The sequence below is a fragment of the Mustela putorius genome, unplaced genomic scaffold, assembly GCF_011764305.1.
Source record: "Mustela putorius furo isolate JIRA1106 unplaced genomic scaffold, ASM1176430v1.1 tig00003987_pilon_pilon_pilon, whole genome shotgun sequence".
NCBI lineage: Eukaryota > Metazoa > Chordata > Mammalia > Carnivora > Mustelidae > Mustela > Mustela putorius.
Genome location: NW_025422126.1, coordinates 18,956,494 through 18,972,181, shown reverse-complemented (window position 1 = coordinate 18,972,181; position 15,688 = coordinate 18,956,494). Strand labels below are relative to the sequence as shown.

General features: G+C 38.5%; 1 protein-coding gene across 4 annotated transcripts in view; it reads left to right on the top strand.

The window, feature by feature from the left end:
• Positions 1-15,688, top strand: part of NOX4 (NADPH oxidase 4) — a 169,353-nt gene that overhangs the window by 25,007 nt on the left and 128,658 nt on the right. For 3 of the 4 annotated variants that reach the window (XM_004763564.3, XM_045071523.1, XM_045071521.1), the window contains 4 exons: positions 765-875; positions 2,439-2,523; positions 5,534-5,631; positions 9,557-9,584. In XM_004763564.3, coding sequence (XP_004763621.1) covers positions 765-875; positions 2,439-2,523; positions 5,534-5,631; positions 9,557-9,584 — 322 coding nt within the window. Of the gene's footprint in view, positions 1-764; positions 876-2,438; positions 2,524-5,533; positions 5,632-9,531; positions 9,585-15,688 lie in introns of those variants that run through there. The other variant, XM_013061923.2, reaches the window with a different exon arrangement.

Genomic DNA, 15,688 nt, shown 5'->3' with positions numbered 1-15,688 from the left:
CTTTTATGTTTATTTTAGGACAAGAGGACAGATAAGATCCCATCTCTTGTTTTCATGTGATACACTATTTATATGAAGAATGTAGGTAGGAATAGACAATAGCAGATGACAATTTAGCAAGAGTTTGATTTTGAATTAGTTGCCAGAAAGTATAGCCTCCACACTGTGGGTTCTGATTCTTTGGAAAAGAAAATATCACATAATGTGGTCATGATTATCTTTGTATGGGACACCTCTGATCTGGAGCCCTCCTAGGTTTGGGTCACGGAAGAACACTAGAGGCGCAGCGCTCAAGGTAAAACCTGAAAGACGGGTAGAGTCAGTAGGGTGAAGAGCTGAAAGGCAGGCAGGCAGTGGTTTGGAAGAGTGTTCTAGAGAGAACACAAATGAAAAAGCTTTATTTGAAATTGAAATTGAAAAGAGGATTCAAGGGCCCCAGTGTGGGGGTCTGGAGGGCCCTTCCTACCCACAATGGTCTAGTGGGGGGCCCAACAAAAAATTGACTTCATGCCAGAAAAATGTACTCAGGTGTTTATAACACTAGTGGAAATGAGGGGAGACTAAGTTTTATGGCAGTGCAGAGCAGAAAGAGACCCGTTTCTTTTTGGGGTTTTTGGTGAGAGGGAAGAAGACAGTTGTTCAAGATTCTCAAAGAAGTTGGGATTTTGGCATGATCCTTCAGAAAGAAGCAGAGTGAGGTCTGCAGCGAGTCTGTAGTCTGTCTTTGCCTTGACAGTGTTTTGACTCTTACCTTATTCGTTCAGCTAGGATTGTGTCTAAGCAGAGCCTCCGCATCTGTTCTTAACCTCAACTGCAGCCTTATCCTTTTACCTGTGTGTCGGACACTCCTGGCTTACCTTCGAGGATCCCAGAAGGTAAGAATGAAAAATCCTGGTCATAGAATCTAGGATCAAAACCAAGTGGAACAGCAGCAAGTTAGTACTACTTAGTTTTCATGGTCAGACCTTCTAATAGACTGACTTCTGGCATCTGCTGTCATCTACCAGTTGATTGTAAAGACTGTGTCACCTGCCAAGATGATCAGTGAGTTATTCTGCAATGCTAGATAGAGGCAGTTGGTAATAGAAATGGCTATTAATAGTGTTATCAGACATGGTGCTAAGCACTCCACGGAGGTAGGTGTGAATCCTCACAATGATTCTGTAGGTCTTGTAGATGAAGAACTGAGGCACAGAGAGGTTAAAGAACTTGACCAATGTCATGAGACTAGCAAAATGGCAGAGTTAAGATCAGTCCCACTTCTGAGATTTTGCCTCAATGAGATCCTGTGTTCTCAATTATTTAAGACCAGGTGAGCAACCTAGAAGCTAGAGCTCTGTGCACTTGGAGCAAAATATACAGTGACTGCTGGTGTTGGTGGCGATTTATCTCCTTTTCAAACACATGCATGTTTTAAGCTGTGTAATAGTCTCGGAGATGTCTTGGTTAAGGTGTGATGTCATGTGTGATGTTATAAAATGAAGTAAAGAACTTTGGAAATTAAAACTCAACAAAATATTTTTTTTGTCTTTGGTTGTCCTTGTGTGTGTGTGTTTCTTTTCTCTGTTGAAATAATAAGGCACTGCAGAATTAATACTGATATTCTAAAAGAAGTTGTTTGTATGAGGTCACTTGGATGTTCTATGTGGTTCATATGAGTGGATTTACTGCAGTAAAACTTTTCAAACTTTTCAGTAATTATATTTAGAAACTCTACTTTTAGTGCAGTAATTTGTGGAAATAACTCTTTCTCTAGGTTGCCTACTATTGTAAAATGCTAGGTTCTGATTCCTATGGCTAGCTATTGGCTTGGTGTGAAGAAAGAGAAGAGAAACGGCAGGAAAAGTGCCCACCTAAGTCTCTTGGTATTTAAATAAGCCTTAAAGAGTGGTCCCCTGATGTGAAACATAGGTATTCAAAGATGCTTGACATTTTATTTCTTTATAAGATCAAGAAGGCATTTAAACCCATAGATGGAATTGCTTCATTTAAAAATCATCTTAGTTTTTGACTACAGAAAGAAATCATCTATATTGTACAATTCAAACATTCCAGAAATAAGTAATCAGTGAGAGTTTCTCCTAATACTGTGCTAAAACAACCACAGATTACGGATTTGGGGAAAGGCCTTCAGATTTGCATAGAACGCCATTAATTTTAAACAACATAGGACTATAGTATAGTTTATGTGTTATCCTTCTTTTACCTAGCCATATATATGACACCTATTTCCATATAAATAACAAGTCTTCTCACATTCTCTGTAATGGTTTAGGTGTTCCACTGATTAGATATATCATAATTATCTCACCAAGTTTTAATTCCTAGGCCTCTGTCATATTTCTAAAACTTTGATATCATGAACAATGCTCTAGAGAAAAACTTTGTACACATATCTTATTCCCTGCTTCCTTTTCACCACACTGAATTTTATTTAGGTTCCAAGCAGGAGAACCAGAAGATTGTTGGATAAAAGCCGAACATTCCATATAACCTGTGGTGTGACTATCTGTATTTTTTCAGGTGAGAAAACCAAAAGAGGTGAAAATACTACCTTTGAACACATGTTATGAATGGCATTTTTGTGGCTCTGCAAATTATTTGCTGTCCCCAACTTGTGATCGTCTCATTCCATATCTTAATTTTCTCTGCCATGTGTTTAAAGAGAGTTGCCTAATGGTGCTACAGAAAATGAGCATGTCTTACACATTATAGATATAGTTTTCACATTACAGTATATGAGAGCTGGCCTTCAAGCTTTTAATAATGGTTTTTTATAGGTAAATACTTTCATTTAGAAAGACTAAAAGAAACGAATGTTTTTAAGTTTTAAAAATAAAGATATGATAGGACTTTAAATGTATACAAATTAGAATGTGAAACGTACATTCATAGAATGTAATTCCATTTAGAAGTATATTTGATAAATATTTCTTTGATATTAATTCTTGGTATTAAATGTCAAATGTTCAGTTCCATATCAAGCAAGAGCCTTTGGCTTTTTAAAAGAGTCATTTTAAAATAAGTTTTTATCCTGAATATTTATGTGGTATTTTTCAAATTTTGGAATGGCAGGTGATAAACACATTAATTAAGTATATGGACTTTGGAGACAAGGTTGTGTAGGATCTATCCCCAACTGCCTTTCTACCTTATTGTGTGACATAAGCTCTCTGGTCTTTCATTTGTTGTTGCTTTAATCATAAAATGATTGACAGTATGAGATCGCCCATAGGAAGTTATTTGGATGGAATTTTTTACACTTTACAAATTCAGGGGTTAATTATCTCAGTGGCATAGCACCTGACATTTTCCTCTAGTCATGATTTGACAGGACAGAGCTGTTTTGACACCAGGGTCATTTGGTCTGGATATGTATATATGGCTACTTTGAATCGGGCATATCTTTGTGCAGCCACTATTGAGAGGTCATTAAGCTCTTCACTTTTTAAAAAGTTCCCAAGTATTGTTGAAACAGGCATCTGCACTGTTTTGTCCCTGGACATTTTACTGGTGGGTCCCGCCTCTGGAGGCAGGAGATGGGGAGAGGCTTGGGTGGGATCAGACTCCATACCACTCAAGAGGCTGGGGACGGAGTAAGAGTTCAGAATGAGATGAGGACGGAGTGTGTGGCCAGGATCAGGGCTGGGTTAGAACAGAGGGAGTGAAAGGTCAGGGAAGCGGGAGGGTCTGGGAATGTGGACACATTTGTAACTTGGTTTGTGCTACACTGTAGCTGTGTCCAAATATTCTGGTTCCACTGGAGAACAACCAGAAGACTGAGATCCTGTAGAGTCTTGCCATGAATGAACATGCATTCCACACAGTTTCATTCTGCCACTCACTAGTTGTCTGACCTTAGCTGGGTGGCCTCTTCTGACCTTCTGTGACAAAGGGATGTTTCTACCCACTTCATTGTTTTATTGAGAGAATTCAATCAGAAAAATCTACTCAAAATGTCCAGCCTGGATTTCTCTTTGCTGCCCCAAATTAGAAGCCTCAATTTCTTTTGACCTGAAAGTCCTTTAAAGAAAGTGACTATATCCCTTAAGGGTATATCTCAAACAACTGATACCTAGGGCTTTTTTTTTTTTTTTTTTTTTTTTTTTTTTTCAGGAGAATTCAGAAGGAGCCACAAACATGTAGTTAACATATAAACCTTTGATTTAAAATGAAGGTATTTTTTTAGACTTAAACATTTTAGACATGATAAAGCTAGAGGACACAGACCGTTCTTCTTAAATAATCTTTCATGCCTATGCCATAATCGAATCCCTCCTGGACTGCCTCTTAAACATTTCTTTAGAATTGGGTCCTTGCTTGTTAGTTAACCCCCTTCTAACTTCCTGTCCACTTTTTATGAGACCTTTTCCTTCCTCTAATTTGACTCTGGCAGGAGCTTATCAATCCTTTAACTTTGAAGTTGGTTAGCATTCTAGTCCTTCTCTCACTTCTATTTGTCTTTGTGAGTCCTTCAGAACTCTTGGCATAACTACATCTCATGTGCTAGGTTGGAAAGAACTGTAAAGTTTTCCAGTTTCTCTGCACGTTTTCCGTTGACTAACTCCACGCCCTATATTGGTATGGACTATAATGGTTCACTAGGGAAGTTCAGGTCACTTATCTCATTAAGTCTCCTGTTTCTGTCATTGTCACTTTACAGAGAACTAACCTGAGGTGTTGGTAGCCATGCAGCAAGAAAACCAGATTTCCAGTTAATTATCTGTCATCCTTTCTAGTACATTGTAATGTACTGTTAATTCAGACCCTATTTCTCCTACAAGAAGAGGTTGGGAAGGGAGAAGGCATTCTCATCCAATGCACACATTCATTTGCTCCTTCCTTGTCCAGCCTCCTCAAGATAATTTTCCTTCTTCTTGACTGTGCCAAAATGAGTTTTTCTTCAACTCTCTTATAATTTCCTAATAATTCCATCCTCTGTGTGAGCTCTGCATTGGTTGAGCTCTCTTTACTCTGCCAGTGTAAGCTGATGATGAAATAATAATTCTTACTTTCCTGAGTTTTTAATCCCAGAGAAGTGATTGCCAACACTTTTGCTGTGGAGTTTAGGAAATTTAGGAAATTCTTGAAGTTATGGATTGTGAGAAATTTTAACTGGCTGAAAGTCTTTCCGTGAGCCTCTATTTTAGGTTGAAGTGTACAAGACCTATAACAGATTGGAGCTAAAGGAGAGGCAAAAAATGTAGAAAAACTCAAATATCCAGGAGCTATTTAAATAAATAAATACATGACCATATTATCACACACTGGAACATGTTGTTTCCTAACCCTGACTTGCTAGTTTTTTAATTCTGGCCTTTGAAAATTCAGTTTCTTTACATGATTTCTAATACCCAGGTGTCTGTAATCAAGACTTTTGGTGTCTTTAAACTTTCCCTTTTCAATTTAATATTTTATTGCTCAGGTAGCTGTTAAAGTTTGGACCCTTTGGGAGGTTTGGGAGAGGAAGGGAGTCCTCTTCATGGAGCGTATATGGAAATCCTATTGATCTGAGCCTCATGTGATTTTGCAGGTGTGCACGTGGCTGCCCATCTGGTAAACGCCCTCAACTTCTCAGTGAACTTCAGCGAGGATTTTGCTGAACTGAACGCAGCGAGATACCGAGATGAGGTGGGTGGTCTCCTTTCGCTTGTCGTGAGCCCACTAATGAAGGTCTGTGATTTTCATGGAAAATTTGTACCTTGCTGCTCCTTTTGAGTGCTTTTAAAATGCAGTTGTCAAGTTGAGTTTTGTTCCTTTTCAATAGAAAATACAGGTAATTACTATTTCACAGTGTCTCCTGCTGAAAATGGGAGTTCGAGAGTGTCTACTTTTTATATTCTGCAGCGTTCAGATGGGGGCCCCTCAGGCCTGCCTCCTGCCTCCCAGCAGCGTTGTCTGGTTTCCATCCAGGGGAGACTGTCCACAGTGTCTTTACGGGCACAAGTTTGTTTTTGTGTTTTGGTTTTGTTTTTGTTTTTGTTTTTTTATGTTATTTATTTATTTTGTTTTCTGTTTTTTTAATAAGTCAGATGCTGTTCTTGGAGGTGGTGCGTTGGGAGGGCAGAGAAGCAGGTTGACTCTTTGAGGATCTTGAATCATCTGTTTATTTGAATTTAAAAACTCCACTGAGTTTTAGTGTTCCTCTGTTTTGTTTTGTTTTAATCCTTGATACAGGTGAACTTGAGCTGAGTTCTGTAGCATGCAATATCTGACTTAGGGTTGCTTTTCTCCAGGGGGCGGCACCCATGAGATGAAATTGTATGTGTGGGGTGCCGGGGTACAGCCTAATGAGCACATGTTAGCTCTCTTTCACTCAGGACTTTATCCTGTCCTCAGTCTGCCTTTCCTTCACGCCAAGACTATATCAAAAGCTGCTGGGAATGGAGATGGATCTCCTCGCCCTGTTCCGCTAAGTCTGGCAGGGAGTTTGTAAGATTGTTCTCCATCTCCCCTACTCTGTCTTCTCTTCTATGTGTCACCGGAGTTACCGAGATTAACACTGCTACGATTATGTGCATGATATCCTTCGTGGAATACAACAAAGAGAAAACTAGCAATGAACACAGAAACAAATCACGAAACCAAAATCACCAGCAGCCTTTCATTAAGTCCTTTGATAAGACTCTAGTATTCTTAAAAACACCAATATGATATAACTGGTCTGGGTTGGGGTCCGGCCTTGATATTTGTTAAAAAGTTCACCAGCTAGTTGGGGTGAGCGCCCAGCATTAAGAGCAACTGAGAAAACCAGCTCCTCCAGACGCTCTTCATACGGAATGATTCCAGAAGCCAGAACTGGAGACACCACCGTTTCTGTCTCCCACGGTTTCCCCCCATTCCTCTATCCCCCTCAGCCCACAGGACGTGGACTTCTTTGTTTCCAATGTTTGCCATGGACCTGCCTCTTTATCTTTCCTTCTTTGCTTCTCTCTCTTTTGTTTTTGCCATCTTGGTTCTTTAAGAACTGAAATGGTTCTCTCATTTTTTTTTTTTAAAGATGTTATTTATTATTTGACAGACAGAGATCACAAGCAGGCAGACAGGCATGTGGAGAGAGGGAGAGGAGGAAGCAGGCTCCCCGCCGAGCAGAGCGCCCAACGCGGGGCTTTTCCTTCTTAGCCTTATTTAGCCTTTTCCTTATTCACAGATGATTAAGTTGTTTTTGAGTTTCTTTTATGAACCACACTCCAATAAATTAATTTTGTATATGCTTCCACTAGGCAGATTCCTAGAAGTAGAATTTGGTTTCAAAGCTATGTACATTTTTAGTTTTGAAGGACATTGCCTTGTTGTCTTTCAAAAAGGCTTCATTAATTGACACACTTCTACCAAGTTTATCAGAATGCTTATATCTGCCCCTCAATTGTTTTTGTTTTTCTTTGATTTTTGCCAGTTTGACAGATGAAAAATAGTAACTCATTGTTTAAATTTTTATTTCCCTTTTCTTTGTTTCCTTCCTTCCTTCTTTCTTTCTTTTTTTTTCCTCCCTCTTCTTTATTTTTTTTTATTTTTATTCTTTTAAAGATTTTATGTATTTATTTGACAGACAGAGATCACAAGTAGGCAGAGAGGCAGGCAGAGAGAGGAAGGGAAGCAGGCTCCCTGCTGAGCAGAGAGCCTGATGTGGGGCTCGATCCCAGGACCCTGGGATCATGACCTGAGCCGAAGGCAGAGGCTTTAACTCACTGAGCCACCCAGGCGCCCCCTCCCTCTTCTTTATTTTAATAAATGTTTTTGAGCCCTTAGTAGGCATCAGACAGTGTGCTAGAGGAGGATGAAAACACACACACACACACACACACACACATGCACACGTGCATGCACACACACACACAAACACACACACTGCATGCATAAACAGGTACAGCCTTTCTTGAGTTGTATTTGAGAAAGAAAGATTTGTGCCATGCACCCTGTTGTCCTTTGCTTTGTACTCTGTCTTCTCCAGACTTCTAATGACCCAGCCTCCAGCTCCTGGGTGGCACGTTCTTGATGGCCTAGCTGAATCTGCCTCATGCTGTCATCTTCGAAACTGTCTCTTACTTTCATGTTCCATCTCCACTCACGGGCAGTAGTAACTGTTCTGTCTTCTGAGTTCCCAAGGCTATTTGTTCTGGTATCCATATTTCTGGTACTACCACTTTGTTCAGCTCATTTTGTATTTTCACTAGTTGTTTATATACTAGGTTCCTGTAGGTTAACCTTGAGTTGCGTCCTAATGGCAGAGGTAGAAGTCACCTGGCCCCAGTGGGATGAGGAGCTCTTGCTAGGCAGGTGGCCCTTAGAAAGCCACCCTTTCTGAAGGTGGCTTCTGAAATTATTTCATATGAATGGCTTCCCACTTTGGATACAGGGTGGCCTGATTCCAAAGCAATGGAGGCCCAGGAAAGAATTTCCAAAGTTGTGCAATACTACGGACCATTAGGATGAAAAACAAATCCACAGATCTCCTGGGGATTGACCTCAGTTTTCCAGAGATAGAAAGGGAGTTGCCTAAGGTCCTTTTCACTATGAAAGATGTAGTTTAAAGGACAGATTACACTAGCAATATTACTTTTTACAATTCTGAGTAATCATCACTATTTTGCATGGTACTTGAAACATTTGTTAAGTATTCAGTTAGTATTCTTTGCACTGAATTTATAGTGACAACCCTCCCTGTATATTTTCTCACTTTTGATTTTCACTGTCTCAACATCTTGTAGGTGCAGAACATTATAGTCAAAGATACTGAGTTTCAAATGGTCAAAGGGTAGGCTTCAGGCCACTGTTAATAGCTTGTAATTACCCATTAAGATGAAAGTCTACATTTTCTGACTTTTATTCAGTGCTCTTTGTATCTCAGAAGGACAGTCTTCTCTGTGTTGGATTTTTTTTTTTTTTAAGATTTTGTTTATTTGAGAGAGAGTTTGTGCATGAGTATGGGGAAGGCAGAGGGAGAGGGAGAAGCAGACTCCCCACTGAGTGAGGAACCCATTGTGGGACTGGACGTGGGGCTCAGTTCCAGGACCCTGAGATCATGACGTGAGCTGAAGGCAGACGCTTAACCAATTTAGCCACCCAAGCACCCCTGGGGTAGATATTTTTAATTTTTTTTTTAAAGATTTTATTTATTTATTTGACAGAGAGAGATCACAAGTAGGCAGAGAGGCAGGCAGAGAGAGAGGAGGAAGCAGGCTCCCCGCTGAGCAGAGTGCCCGATGTGGGACTCGATCCCAGCACCCTGAGATCATGACCTGAGCCGAAGGCAGCGGCCCAACCCACTGAGCCACCCAGGCACCCCGATATTTTTAATTTTTCAGCTGAGAAACAATTAGGGAATTTCTGAAACTTGCTTGTAAGTGACAGAGGCAGGACTCCCCACCCCCCCAAATATCCTGGTTCCAGAACCTGTGTTGCATGAAAACATTATGAAGCCTGATTGAATTTCTCATTTCCACTGAGAGAATAGTGTCTTAAATGCCTAATGGATCACATACCCAGAAGGTTCCTTGTAGAATTTTACATTTTCAATATTTTGCTTTTCAGTCAATTTTTTTTCCCTTTTTCTCAGGATCCTAGAAAACTTCTCTTCACAACTGGTAAGTTGTTTTTCATTGCTCTTTCTGAAGATTCAGGCAAAACACAGCAATTCAGTGTATGTTAAATATAATGTGGAAAATTTGCAATCAGAACAACTCTTACCAAACTTAACTTGCAATGAAAACAGAGGGGCAAGGCAAATAGTGGGGTTCGAATGAATGAAGAGTAAAAGGAAGTAAACACATTTGCCTTCCATATGTTCTTCCAGTAACAACAGTGCAATGCCATATGGTTATTGAGGACCTACTCTGTGCTTCTGGCTGTGGCAGGTGGTACTGGAGATAATACACACGGAGTAGGCTCCTACCCTCAAGGTGCTGGAAGGAAACACCAAGCATTCTGATTATCGATGGAATTCTTATAACTCAGTAATTTAGTAGGACATTTGGTGATCTTATAACCTACAGAAAAAGAGGAGGAATGAACAGTCATTAAAATTGGTTGTTTTTCTTGAAATGTTTCCTTTTTCAACTCTAATTTACTTTTCCTTCTCAAGCATATTGTCCATGAAATCTCAGTCTAGACTATTCATTTGTTAAAGCACATGTAAACATCTCAAAATTTTGTCCTGATGTTAGTATAATTCTACTAAAATTCTTCTTTTTCTCTACTCTGCATTTATAAGGACAAAAGCCAAAAACTGCATTTGGGGGCTTTTTAGCACATTATTTCAGGGATAAGGATGATTAGGTTATTGATAGGGTCTGTCACATAGGCTTGGCTACCATAAACACCCCATTAAGGATCGGGATTGCATATAAGACTGAGGCATGATATGTCAAATGTATTGTTTTTCTTTTCAATCAGTTTTATGATAAAAATAGCAATAATTCTGGTGTTTTCCCCTTCCCTGTCACAACTGTATATTTAGATTTATAAAATATGGTTTTTTCCTGTTTATTTATGTACGATGTTTGCCACTTACAAGGTATTTCACCGTTTCTCTTTAGGAACACAATTTTAGTTTTGCTTACAACGTGAAAGCATGTTTTTAATTTAAGCTTTAAGAATTGGATGAGAAATAGGAAGGAGAAAAAACAGAAAAACAAAACCTTATGTGTGAATCAATATATGTTTTGGTTCATATGAATTCATTTTACAGAAAGAATCAATTTTTTAATATTTTTAATATTTTCTTTTTCATATTCTTTTTTAATATTTTCTTTTTAAATATTACCTTCTATAGCACCAAATCTGGGTGAAACATTGGGACATGTAAAATGTTTGAAAAAGTTTAGTTTTCAAACGTACAGAAAGATTTCTTATATGACCAAGACATTACATTAAGAAGCTTTGTATAATGAATACTTGTACAGAAACATGTGACCTCTCCATATAGCATAAAACCTCACCATCCTTATGTTGTTTCCCAGAAGTTCCCATGAATGGTGTTGGACTAACTAGAGCTGATACTTAAAAACACAAATTAAGAAAAAAAAAAAAAACAACCCACAAATTTCCTGGCTTCATCCTAGAGAGTCTTTGTGGTGTGACCCAACAGTATGACTCATTAAGCTTCCCATGTCCCCTGGGAGTCCCCGCTTCACCCTTATTGGGCATCCCATCATACTCTTGTAATTCCCTTCTTGCAATACCTAACTTTTGTCTGCTCTCTTACTTGATTCTCTCTCTCTCTTTTTAATCCCACTTCTGCTCCTCCTTTGAGTCTCAGCAGACATGTCCCATCAGGCGCACATTCGTCCATGATTCCAGTAGGCAGAGCCAGTCTGTTTTGTTGGCCTTGGTTTGTTCCTGAAGATACATAGTAAAGTGCTATGTTGTAGAATAATTTCTTTCCTTATAGGTATAATCTTTTCCACTGGAAAGTAAGCTTCTCAGGTGTGAGGTACAGCTCCCTGTAGGGAATGCAGGATCCCAGGTACATATTTTTTGGTGGAGTTTCTTTCGATACAATTGGAATTCATCCCAAATCAGCATGTCAGCCTCATTTTAGTGTCTCAGTCTACATCATTTTATGAAAGACATTGTGTGCTAGCCAGAGGGAGCCATCCACTTCTCAGCTTGAAACCCAGCCTGGAACCCCTAACTATGAATCTAGACCTTTGAGGGCATCTGATTGACCCTACCGAGTAGTAGGTGAGAGAACAAAGCAGAATCAAAGGATGTCAAGGGATAAGAGACCATTTTCTACAAATAGACTTGATCTAGTTTTATATTACTAATACATCTATGACTAATACTATTTCATAGCTATCTTTGAACATCATTAGGCCTAGGAAAAACCACATTTCTGACAGAGGAATGCATGCATGTTTTTAGATGTTCTAGTGATAATGACTATTTTTTATTAGCTAACATGTTTCTTGGATTTTCGTTTGTTTAATGTTACATAGAGTCTTCTCTCTCTCTGTCCTTAAATATTTTTTAACATAATCTACAACTGAGAAATTAAGGTTGTTTCAGAGAAACTAAAGCCTGTGGCAGTTCAAGTGACATAAAATATGGTAGTTAGGTCACTCAATAAGAAATGTTAAAAAACAGTCCAATTAAGAATTTATAAAATAAAAAAAGGAATATATAAAGTAAAACAAATTTAAAAGATTGGATTGTTCAAATATGCATTTCAAAACATTTTCTACATTATTTCCAAATTTGGTAGAAGCTTGTATGATGAGAATAAAATGCACAGTATCCAATTTCAATTAGAAAAACCCTCATAAACAAATAGAATTGTGTTTCCAGTTACATTAGAAACAACAGGATAATGAATACAAGATGGTATATTTCTGACCACATCTGGGTATGGATGAAAATGATCTCTCAGTTTCATCTAGAAATGGCAGTACACTGCAGTCCTTCATTTTAAAGGCAACTAAATAACAAATGTAATATGCATAGATAAAAAGTAATAAGAATAAACATACAAACGTCTTTTCCTAAGGAAACAAGTATAGTTTTTGCTTCATAATTTGAATGATTCAAAGAGAGAGTGTTCTTCATTTTGGCAAGTGACTTTGCCCAGTAAGTTTTGACTAGCTTAGTCATTTCCAACCTGTTCTTCCTGACCCCTGAAATGTGTGTAGTAATAGAGGCTAATATGTTGGGTCTTAGCTGAGCTGTCCTTGAAAGCTAGGTTAGGGTCCCTTTTGATGTACCTGGAAAACACTCAAGCTTAGCTCTCTCTTAGCACTTAATGTCCTAGGTTGCATTTGTCTGCTTATCTTGTCTCCCACACTGGGCGGGGATTTCTTTTAGAGCAGGATTCATTTTTTTTTTTTTTCTCACTTAACAGTAGACTATAAATGTCCAGAAAATATTCACTGAAAATAAAAGCCAATTGTTTAACTCTCCTACTTGATACATAGATCTCCTTTACAGCATCCAGATAATCAGTTAGCTAGCCTCTGTTTGTTTAATTCCAGTGACAAAAAAATCATAGCTTCTTAAAGTACTCCTTTTTTTGGTGGTGGGGGGGACCATTGTAATTGTAATAATTTTTTTAAAGAACTTATTTATTTATTTAAGAGAGAGTGAGAGCAGGGGCAGGGGTAGAGAGAGAAGTAGACGCCCCACTGAGTGCAAAGCCTGTCATGGGGCTTAATCTGAGACCATGAACTGATTTGAAATCAAGAGTTGGATGATTAACTGACTAAACCACCCAGGCGCCCCTAATTTGTTCTCTTCATTTTTAATTAAAAAAAAAAAAGATTTTTTAAAAAATTTATTTATTTGACAGACAAGTAGGCGGAGAGGCAGGCAGAGAGAGAGAGGAAGAAGCAGGCTCCCCGCTGAGCAGAGAGCCCAATGTGGGACTCGATCTCAGGACCCTGGGATCATGACCTGAGCTGAAAGCAGAGGCTTTAACCCACTGAGCCACCTGGGCGCCCCCATTTTTAATTTTAAGTAACTTACCTTCATTAACCTGGTCTGTTACTTAGTAAATTACAAACTTTGGTCTTTTTATACGTCTGGGAGCTAGAAAGGAAACATGAATCCTTTAGATAAAAAAGATACCTTCATAAATCTGAAAGAATATTAAAAAGCATTGAGTTGATTCTCCTAAGTTTACAGATGAGATCCAGTGAGATTGGGGTTTGTCCTAAGGGACAGTAATAGGGCTATTTAATCCCAGAATGGGTATCTCATTGGCTAAGCTGTTTGCTTCATCTTCAAATGACTGATGCCAACTATTTTATTACCCACGCCCCAGATCTTTCCAATACATTTTCCATGTTCTGCTCTTGAAAGCATTTCTCTAGTTAAATATTTGAGGAAAGATCCGTTCAGATTTAAACTGGTTTCTTGGTACTAGTACTTGCCAGAGACTTTAATTTACTAGACTTTAATTTACTAATGTGTCCTGTGACTCTTCAAGGAATAGTTATTACACTTTTGAGTAATAGAAATTAATATCTCTAGAAACTAATGTTCAAATAATATACTTTAGAAATTATGCCTCTACACTAAACATACTGTTTTTTCAGGTGTCCTCATGAAATGATTTGTAGACATTCCATAACTAATCTTGGCATATTTAGAACCACATGGGAAACCTTGTGGGCAGACCCAGTAGACCTTAATGAAGCCCCAAGACAGTTATCGGAAAGGCCTCTCCAGCCACACATTTCACATCTTGGAGCCATCTGGGATTCTATCATTTATTTATTCATTTGGCCAAATAAGGGTTTTTTTTGTTTTATTTTGTTTTAATTACTTAAAGCCAGAGAGAAAAACCTCTTTTTTGCTTCTTCAAATGTATTGAGTTATAATTGAGGTACATGAAATTATTCATATGTAAATTATGTTATTCAATTGATTTTGACATATGTATACACTTAATGAAATCAAGACCAAAATCAAGATGACAAATATATCTATTATTCCAAAAAGTTTTTTGTGCCTTTATAACGCATTCTGCCCTTTACTCCTCTTAGTAACTAATCTGCTTCCTATCACTGGAGAATAGTTTAGATTTTCTAGAATACTATATAAAAGGTATCACAGAGTTTATACTCCTGGGATTTTTTTGAGGGGGAGAGTGTCTGGCTTTTTTCACTCAGTGGAATAATTTTGTGGTTCATGTATGTCATGTACAGTTCATTTTTTTTAGCTGCTGATTCATTTTCCAGGTACAGATATTACTGCAATTGTCTATCCATTCATTTGCTGATGGAAATTCGAGTTGTCTACAGGCCTTAACTGTTAAAAGTGAAGTGGCTATGAATATTTTTGAACAAATTTTTATGTAGATATATGTTTGTATTTTGGGGAAATACTTGGGAATAAAATGGCTGGGACATTTTATAGGCATGTTGTTCTTTGTAAACAGCATTTCTCTGTGTTATTAGTCTTTTAGTGTGAACTAGTACAGTCATCTTCTTTTTTTAATCCTAGGAAGTTAGTACTCACCTGGGCAATGAGAAAGAGGAGAAAGGAGTGCCCTGGGAAAGAAGTGTAGGGAGGAGATGATTTGGTTTAAGCACATCAGGAAATAGAAGTCCTATTAGGCTTCCAAATCTGTACATTGGAAAGACTGAGGAAGAAAGAGTATCCAACTATTAAGTATACAAAAACTAATTCCTTAATTTCTCCTGTGGCTCTTCACAAGTAGAAACTTGTTTCCACTGTACTGAGATTCCCTTTTTTTTTTTTTTTAAAATTTTCAGCATAACAGTATTCATTATTTTTGCACCACACCCAGTGCTCCATGCAATCCGTGCCCTCTATAATACCCACCACCTGGCTCCCCCAACCTCCCACCCCCCGCCTCTTCAAAACCCTCGGATTGTTTTTCAGAGTCCATAGTCTCTCATGGTTCACCTCCCCTTCCAATTTCCCCCAGCTCCCTTCTTCTCTCTGTCTCCCCATGTCCTCCATGCTATTTGTTATGCTCCACAAATAAGTGAAACCGTATGATAATTAACTCTCTCTGCTTGATTATTTCACTCAGCATAATCTCTTCCAGTCCCGTCCATGTTGCTACAAAAGTTGGGTATTCGTCCTTTCTGATGGAAGCATAATACTCCATAGTGTATATGGACCACATCTTCCTTATCCATTCGTCCGTTGAAGGGCATCTTGGTTCTTTCCACAGTTTGGCGACCGTGGCCATTGCTGCTATAAACATTAGGGTACAGATGGC